At 63.3% G+C, this 8,356-nt stretch overlaps 1 protein-coding gene across 1 annotated transcript in view; it reads left to right on the top strand.

Moving 5' to 3' along the window:
• DRC3 (dynein regulatory complex subunit 3) overlaps nucleotides 1-8,356 on the top strand; it is a 20,518-nt gene that overhangs the window by 4,724 nt on the left and 7,438 nt on the right. The window contains exons 3-7 of the mRNA XM_024752824.1: nucleotides 1,025-1,191; nucleotides 3,710-3,856; nucleotides 6,478-6,597; nucleotides 7,086-7,198; nucleotides 8,208-8,352. Coding sequence (XP_024608592.1) covers nucleotides 1,025-1,191; nucleotides 3,710-3,856; nucleotides 6,478-6,597; nucleotides 7,086-7,198; nucleotides 8,208-8,352 — 692 coding nt within the window. The remainder of the gene's footprint in view (nucleotides 1-1,024; nucleotides 1,192-3,709; nucleotides 3,857-6,477; nucleotides 6,598-7,085; nucleotides 7,199-8,207; nucleotides 8,353-8,356) is intronic.

Here is an 8,356-nt window from a genome sequence, read left to right as displayed (position 1 = left end):
GGCAAGAGAGCCGGAGCGGAAAGTTCTGGCAAGAGGTCAGGTGCCCCTCAGAGAGTCAGAAGCCTGCCTTTGTCCAGCCACGTGCTCTGCCAGCACAGGCCTGGCTGGTGGCCTGGTCAGCTGTCCCAGCGCCGGGGGCGAGCGGGAGCCGGCTAGCACTGCCCCCAGAAGCTGACTGTCCACATCTGGTCCCAGCTTTACACTCAGGCCCGTCCTGCTGGTAGCTTGAAATTGGCCACAGTGGGGGCATTTACACCACCGAAGTCAGCAAGAGCTACAGATCGGGGCTGCCCGCGCCCACCCCCTTGTTAAACGTTTACCAGCTCGCCTGCAAAGAGCAGAGCCCGGCTGCAGGCGCGAAAGGAAGCAGGCTGACCTGGTTCAGGTCCCGCTCTGCCAGCGTGCTAGCCGGTTCTGTACGTTCCCTCCGCCCTCTGCACCCTACCTTCCTTACGTGCGCTTGATCGTGAGGACGTGACCACCAGGCCCCTTGAATCTTGGCTCCCTCAGCCCTAAGATGCAGGCGACGACAAACGAGGAAACGCCCGGGGAGGGCCTGGCGTAGGGAGAGTGTCCCGGGTGAGCGTCCCCTGAGGTGCCAGGGAGGCCAAACTGATTTCCTGAGTCCCCTTTACACATGAGGGCTTTAGCTGAAGCTCTTGAAAAGTTCCCAGTTTGGGCCTCTGGGCCAACGGTGTTCAAGGACACCAACCCCAACCAAACCCCCAAACCCGTGGTGGCAGAAAAGCAGTTTTATTCCCAAAGATGAGAAACTTGGGCTAGAGGGGCTCCTGAGGTCTCAGCCGGGGCTGGGCCTGGAGTTTGGGGCAGCCCGGCCCGCGCGGGTCTCCCCCACCCCAAGGTGCGCTGCCCTGACCCACCGGGGAGCTTCCATCCCAGAACGAGGGCCGCACAGACGCGAGCCTTCGCCCGAGTCCAGGGCCGGGAAGGTGGCAGCAGACCCAGGGTGGCGGGGGGCGGGGTGGATTCAGGACAGTCACCCTAACCCGGAGCCGTCCTCCAGACCTGTCCTTCAACAACATTGAGGCCATCGAGGGGCTGGACACGCTGGTGAACCTAGAGGACCTGAGCCTGTTCAACAACCGGATCTCCAAGATCGACTCGCTGGACGCGCTGGTCAAGCTGCAGGTGCTGTCGCTGGGCAACAACCAGATCGGCAACATGATGAATGTGAGCGAGGGTGCCGGGGGGCGGGGGGGCCGCGGGCTGAGCCTCCGACCTTCCCCTTGTCCCAGAAAGGCCAGAATTCCAGACTGGATGATGTTCACACACCAGCCTAGGCCACGAGAGCCCACGTGCGGGTCCGTTTGTGCCCCTGCCCCGGTGGGATCTTTCCTTCCCTGTCCCCGCACTCACTCAGCAGACATTTTCTGGGGTGGGGCCCCCTCGGCCGTGGGGCCTCTGGCTCGTGCTCACTGGGGACAGAGACCAACAACAGCCCCGGGTCACTGGAAGGGTCGGGGTGTGGGTGCAGGGCGGTGCCCAGGGCCAGGCAGCCAGAGCGGCGGAGGAGAGCCGTGTGTGCCCAGGGCAGGCCTGCGTTTCAGAAGGAACACCCACCCCCTCACCCCCGCACAAATGAGCGCAGCAGGGATGGAGGTTTGCCTGCAGACCAGAGACGCTCGCCCTGCCAACACTCCCTGTGAGCTGGCAGCAGGGCCGGGGCAGGGCCCTGGGTGCCATGGGGTGACCTCAGGAAGCTGGGTGACCCCAGGGCAACCACAGCCACCGTGCAGGTGTGTGACAGATACTGCTGCCGTGCGTGATGGGGGCTCCGTGCCACTGGGCGGGCGTGCAGAAGTGAACACCTGAGTGCCGGGGCCCAAGCATCAGCCCCCGTCCTGTCCCCGCGGCTGAGCCACGTCCCAGCGTTAACTCCCTCCCGGCCTCGCTGCAGGATGGGGCTCGGAGAGCAGGGGAGAGATGGGCGCTGCAGCCGTGTCCACCACAGCCACGGCCGAGGCCGGAGCAGGGGGCTGCGTGCAGGGGGCCGACCCACCTCTCGGCTCAGCCGGCCTTAGCGTCGCCCTGGGCTGATGCTCCTTGTGGCTGTGACCCAGCAGTCCAGGCCGCAGTCTTCCTCGTCCACAGCTAGCAAGACAGAGAGCAGGAGAAACCTCTCCCACGGTGCCCCTCGGTGTGACGCGCCCTCACCCACCCGACCAAGACCAGAGGGGCGGGCGGGCCAGGAGGTTTAGGTGAAAGGCCTGGGGCGGATCAGGTGCCGGCCGCTCACCTGTGTTTGAGGGCCGGACCCCGGAGGAGGCCATGTGGTCTGGGAGGTTTGCCCTGCACGCCCCTGGGAGGTGGTAAACCCAGCCCACCTCTTGCCAGTGTTCAAGACCTGATTGCTCAGCTGCCCTCTGCCCTGCGGGGCGGGGGCACACAGGACAGCTGAGGGAGGTGTAAGTGGAGAGCTGAGGTTTAACGGGCTCCTGGCCGCCTGGCCTTGGGCCGGGGACTCAGCACCCGGGGCCTGCGTGCCCATCTGTACGGGAGAGCGGTGGCCTGCGGGGCAGGGCCGTGTGAGGGCTGAGTCAGTTAGGGCTGAGCGGCTGCTACAGGACCGGGCACAGGAGAGCTCTGCAGGAAATGATGCTTATTCAGGAATTTTCAGATTAAGGGCACACCCAATAGCCCCAAATCTTGCTTGTGAAAACCTTTCTGAGTGTCTTGAGCTGTTCCTGCCTGGGTCGGTCCAGTACCCAGGGCCACAGCGAGCAGATCCCCTCTGGCTTGCTGCCCCTCGGACACTGCAGAGTCTAATGGACGCAGGTCCAGGCCTGGGCATGGAGGGGACACTGGCTCTCAGGTCACGCCCCGCCCTGCTGTGGACGCTCCGTTCCCTCCCCTGGCCTTGCTGAGTGCCTGGTACAGGACGCTCTTTCCTGCCTCAGGGTCTTTGCTTGTGCTGGTTTTGCTTCTGGGAATGCACTGGCCCCTGCTCTTCCCTGGCTGCTCCCTCAGGCCTCAGAGGCCTCAGTCCTAACTGAAACCCCCCGTCATGGTCCCTAAGGCCCCCTCTCCACCCCCTCCCCCGTTGAGTTCTTCTAGCACTTACACCAAACAGCAATGAGTCTACTTACTTTTAAAACATTCTTGTCCCCTGCCTTAGAGTGCCAGCTCCTGCTATAAGGGCTTTGTTCCCACTGTGTCCCTAAGGCCTGGCACGTACCTGAGGCCTGGTAGGTGTTTAGTGATCTTTGTTGAACAAATAAACAAATGACAAAGACGCTCCTTCAGGAAAGCACAGGAGTTGCTGTCAGATGAGGTGCGGGCATCTTGCTGACTTTCCCCCGGTTACTAACAATAGGAAGAATAAACGGCCGTCAGTGGACATCCCACTAGCTGCCACCCACTTGGTCCAGGCCAACTGTAAATCAGGTTCCGTTGAATTTAGGAGCACTGGGCCTTGCACAGCACTTTACAGTTGGAAAAGGCCACCCGTTCTGAGAGCAGCAGCGATGGGCACAGCCAGGGCATTACGGGAGCAGGTGGAGGGCCTCACAGCGTGTGGCATTTGGTCCTCTCAACACCTATGCACCACATCCTTGCACCCACCTTAAGAAGAGGAGATGGGGACCCAGGTCCACGGGTCCTGGGCAAAGCCCATGGCTCCTCCCTCGTGGCTCCGCCCAGTGCGGGCAGAGGATGGAGAGAGGACCCAGGCGACCCCCCTCTCCCCCAGATCATCTACCTGCGGCGGTTCAAGGACCTGCGGACGCTCAGCCTCTCAGGGAACCCGGTCGCCGAGGCCGAGGACTACAGGACGTTCATCTGTGCCTACCTCCCCGACCTGGTGTACCTGGACTTCCGGCACATCGACGACCACATGGTAGCGTGGCCCTCGTGCGTCCAGCTCCGCGGGTCAGCGTGCAGGCCCCGGCGTCTGGGGAGGGGCGCGTCCACAGGAGGAGTGCAGGGCGGCCCTCCTCGCGGTGCCTTTACTGCCCCCGTCACTGTCGTGCCACCTCCCACCTCGAGGCCGCCGTCTGCTTTTCTGGGTGAACAAGTCGGGGGACCAAGTGAGGGTGGGCGATTAGCGGGGTCTGCAGCTCAGGGCAGAGTCAGGACTCGCCTCCACGCCATGACAGCTCACGGTAGCGCCCTCTGGGCCGAGGGCACCGGCCCCAGAGAGAGGCCCCCCACGGCCGGGGTGCTGAGCGGGGAGCTGGGCCCAGTGGTCTGGCAGCAGGGCCGGGAGGAAGCCCCCCTCCCCAGTGCACTGCCTAGCCTGGTCTGACCGCCCCTGCCTCTATCCTGCTCCCCTGCTGTGAGCTTCCCGCCCTTTGTAGCATGATGTTTGTGGGTGCTTTGCCCCCTGGAAAAAGAACCCTGCCCGACACGAGGCCTTTGGCAGCAGGACCGGGATATCCCTGCGTGCTAAGCGTGGGCAGTGGGGGACAGGGACCTGCCCACCCTTCTCTCTGGGAGCTGGTGCCTTTCCTGGGAGAAAGGAGCCTGTGCTTGGGCGGGGGGGGGGCCTGAGGTGATGTGGGGCTCAGGGAGAGCCCAGCGGAAGCAGGGAGGGCGGCTGGGCCCCGGGTCTCAGTGCTGACGCTGCCGTCCTGGCTGCCACACCGCCTGCCAAGCGTGGAGCCCTCCACTCACGGGTGTCTTCCTGGGGGTTCCACGGAGAGCAGCCGGGGGCGGGGTGCCCAGAGAGTTGCCCCTCCTCCGACCATGGCCTTCTCTTGTCCCAGAACAGGACAAGAATCTGAAATCTTGAATTCCAAGACCCTCAAGTCTTTTTTTTTTTTTTTTTAATTTTTTTTTTTTTTTTTAATATTTATTTACTTTTTTGGCTGCTCCGGGTCTTAGCTGCGGCACGTGGGATCTAGTTCCCTGACCAGGGATCGAGCCCGGGGCCCCTGCAATGGGAGCGCAGAGTCTTAACCTCTGGACCACCAGGGAAGTCCCAAGACTCTCAAGTCTTACTTTTTGCATTTAGACAATAATTTGAAAGGCAGCGTGGGCTCAAACGCTTGGAATAGCCGAAGAGCTGCTAGGGTGTATTTCGCTCATCATAAGAGGATGCACAGGGATTTCCCTGGTGGCACAGTGGTTAAGACTCCGAGCTCCCAATGCAGGGGGCCCAGGTTCGATCCCGGGTCAGGGAACTAGATCCCACATGCATGTCGCAACCAAGAGTTTGCACGCCACAACTAAGGAGCACACGTACTGCAATTAAGGAGCCAGCACAACCAAATAAATAAAATATTTTTTAAAACCCCAAAAAACAAACAAAAAAAACATGCACAGCCGGACACCGCACGGTTCCCAAGCCCCTCCCCAGCCAGTTTCTCCTCTTCTCCAGAAGATTCCACAGGGGGCAGGCCGCCCAGCTTGGCCCCCCGTTGTGCCGCGGGAAACAAAGCCTCCTTCCGCAACTCAGAGGCTTTGCCTAGAAGCACCAAGATTAGTAATAAGGGAAAGGTTGTAAGAGCAGAGCCCCGCAAAGCAGGGGCACCTGGGACCCCCGTCCATGCTGCTGCCTGCCCCCAGACCAGCCCCAAGCCTCTCACCTGCTGGTGCTGCCAGGCTCGGGCAGCAGGACAGCCGGGCCCAGCCGAGGCCGACCAGGGCTGAGGGCAGGCTCTTGCGGTGCCTCCCCATTTCCATCGGGCCCGGGGCTGTGCCTGAAGGCTGGCACAGCCCTGAGAAACGGTGGACAGTCCCAGCAGAGCACACGAACGGGTGGGGGCTGTGAGCTTGGGGGGCTTTCTGTGTTGGGGGGGAGACAGGCAGGAGGGCGACGCTGGGGTTCAGGGCTTGTCCTGCTGAGACGGAGGCCCGTGGAGAAGAACCCTGTGGTTTTCAGCAGAGTTCATGATGTGATGAGCATTCAGGGACCTGGAAGCTGGCATGCGGCTTACGGCATAAGAGGGAGAGGGCAGGGCTTTCCTGGTGGCGCAGCGGTTGAGATTGGCATGCAGGCCACGGTTCTGAGAGAGAGGAGGGGGCGGGGGTGGGGGGAGCAGATACTGGAGCACAGAGGGTCGGCGGTGCTTGTACCTGAAGCCTTAGCACAGGCGATGTCACCTGGGGCTCCAGCAGCCCCCAGCGCAGGCAGGGGGATACGCAGGACGGGTGGAGGAGGGCCAGAGGGAGCAGGGCCCAGAGCCGGGGGCCGAGACCTCATGCCTAGGCCTGTGGCTCGGGCACTCACTGCACCTCTCCCTTGTGCAGCCCTACAAGAGGGCCAGAGCCTGGCTGGGGAGGCCTGGGGGAGCGGCCGAGTCTGCGCTGGGCGCCTCCACCCCAGGGATGTCCCACAGCCCTCGGGCCTGCCCGTGCTGCTTCCCCCACTGATTTCCCTGAGGCTCAGAATACTCGGCAAGGGCTGCTGGGAGCGGATCCCCGCCCACGCTGGAGAGGCCACGGCACGGCAGAGGCCAGCGGCTAGGAGGGACCCCACGACCCCGGTGACGATGCCGCCTCCCGATCCTCCAACAGAAAGAGCTGGCGGAGATGAAGCACCAGTGCAGCGTGGACGAGCTGAAGCACCAGGAGAGCCTGATGCAGGCCCAGCTGGAGGACCAGCAGGCCCGGTGGGAGGAGCTGGAGGGGCAGAAGGTAGGAGACCGGTGAGAGGCCCCGCCCCGCCCCGGGATGCTGCTGCCGGTCATGGGCCAGTGCCACGAAGGTCAGCAGGGCCCAGGCCCCCAGAGCCTGTCCTTTGATTGAGAATAGCTGGTGCCCAGGGCTGCTGGGCTGCCAGAACCTCAGTCAGGGCAGCACGCGGACCTGCCCCTCCTCATCCCACGGCCCCCAGGCCCCCCTCCAGCACAAGGGCCGGGGACTCTGTGCCGGAACCATCTCTCAGAGCAGCCCCTGTCCTTCAGACCCCAGGCTGGTTCTAGAAAAGCTCATTCCTCTCCGTGGTGCCTCACCTCCGGCCGGACCGAGCTGGGCACCCTTCAGTTTTCTGCCTCTGGACCCCCGCCTGTGCCGGGCCCATCGCCTGCCCTTCCCCAGCCTGCCTTCCCGAGGGCCGGGCGCCCTTGGCCCCGGTGCCCAGCGCAGGGCCCTGCCCAGGGAGCCCACCGTGTCTCTGACCGCAGGCGGCCTTCGTGGAGCACCTGAACGGCCCCTTCCTGTTTGACAGCATGTACGCCGAGGACGTGGAGGGTAGCCAGCTGTCCCACCTGCCCGGCGTGGGCGAGCTCGTGCAGACATACCCTTCCAGGTCACAGCCACCCCCAGGGCCTGGGCGCGGGAGTCCGGGGGGGGCTCCCCTTCCAGCCAGGGCCTCGAGAACCAGGTCGGCTGTGAGCGCAGGGACACACGGGTATCTGGTCAGCAGGGCCCAGGCTGGCAGAGATGGAGGCTGGCTGACCGTGTCTGTGACTCTGACCCTCATTACCTTGTTTGTGGGCTCCTGCCGTGCGCTTTGCATGCAGCATTTAAAACTGCTTCAACCACCCCATGGGGTGGGTGCTATACTGGACCCCAACTACCTTCTCGTAGCTGGGGAAGCTGAGCTTGGAGAGGGTGAATTGTCCAGGCTGTGCAGTTAGGAGCTGTGGGCTAAGCCTGCATCCCATCCCCCAGATGATGTGATGGGCACTTGTCACCATGGCTGAGGGACTCAGGGCAGACACTGAGCAGGGGCCGCGAGTCACAGAGAGAAACCTGCCCCTGAACACCCACCACTCAGCAGAGTGCGGGGGGTCAGCTCTCCTCCCAGCCCGGCCCTAGGCTGCAGCCCCGCCTGACCTCAGCACCTAAGCACCCCTCGTGTGGCAGGCGCTGCAGATGTGGGACCCTCAGCCCAGAGCAGCAAGGAGGCCATAGAAGCAGCTGCAGGGCCAGGCCTTAAACCTGGGGCTCTCTGCCCCGAGCCTGCGGTCCCCTGACCTCCGCAGCCTCCCTGTGCACCTGTGGCCGCCGAGCAACAAAGACGGCCCGGACAACAGGGCCCCAGAGACAGAAACACACACTGCTCAGCTCCCTGGCCGATCCCCGCTCTCCGGGCTCCTGACCCCTTCAGGTCCCCCGGGGGTCTCTGCTCTGTCGCCCCACCCCCACCACGCAGGACCCTCCCTGGATCCCTCAGGCTGAGGCTGGAGATGCCCAACCACCGATTCATACTCCAAATCCCAACTGCAGCTCTGCTACGGGAGCTGCTTCCACCCCATGTGCGCCCCCCCAGGCAGCCGTGAGCTTCCTTAACGGCCACTCACCTACAAGGACAAGTTCGTCATCATCTGCCAGAACATCTTCAAGTTCGGCCTGAAGCAGCAGGAGAAGCGGAAGGCGGAGCTTGACACCTTCATGGGGTGTGTCCAGGAGGCCGTCCAGGAAAAGCAGGAGCAGGGCAAGCACAAGATCG

The sequence above is a fragment of the Neophocaena asiaeorientalis genome, unplaced genomic scaffold (genome assembly GCF_003031525.2).
Source record: "Neophocaena asiaeorientalis asiaeorientalis breed wild unplaced genomic scaffold, Neophocaena_asiaeorientalis_V1.1 scaffold540, whole genome shotgun sequence".
NCBI lineage: Eukaryota > Metazoa > Chordata > Mammalia > Artiodactyla > Phocoenidae > Neophocaena > Neophocaena asiaeorientalis.
Note: the sequence above shows the minus strand (reverse complement) of the source record. Positions and strands in the feature narration are given on the sequence as shown.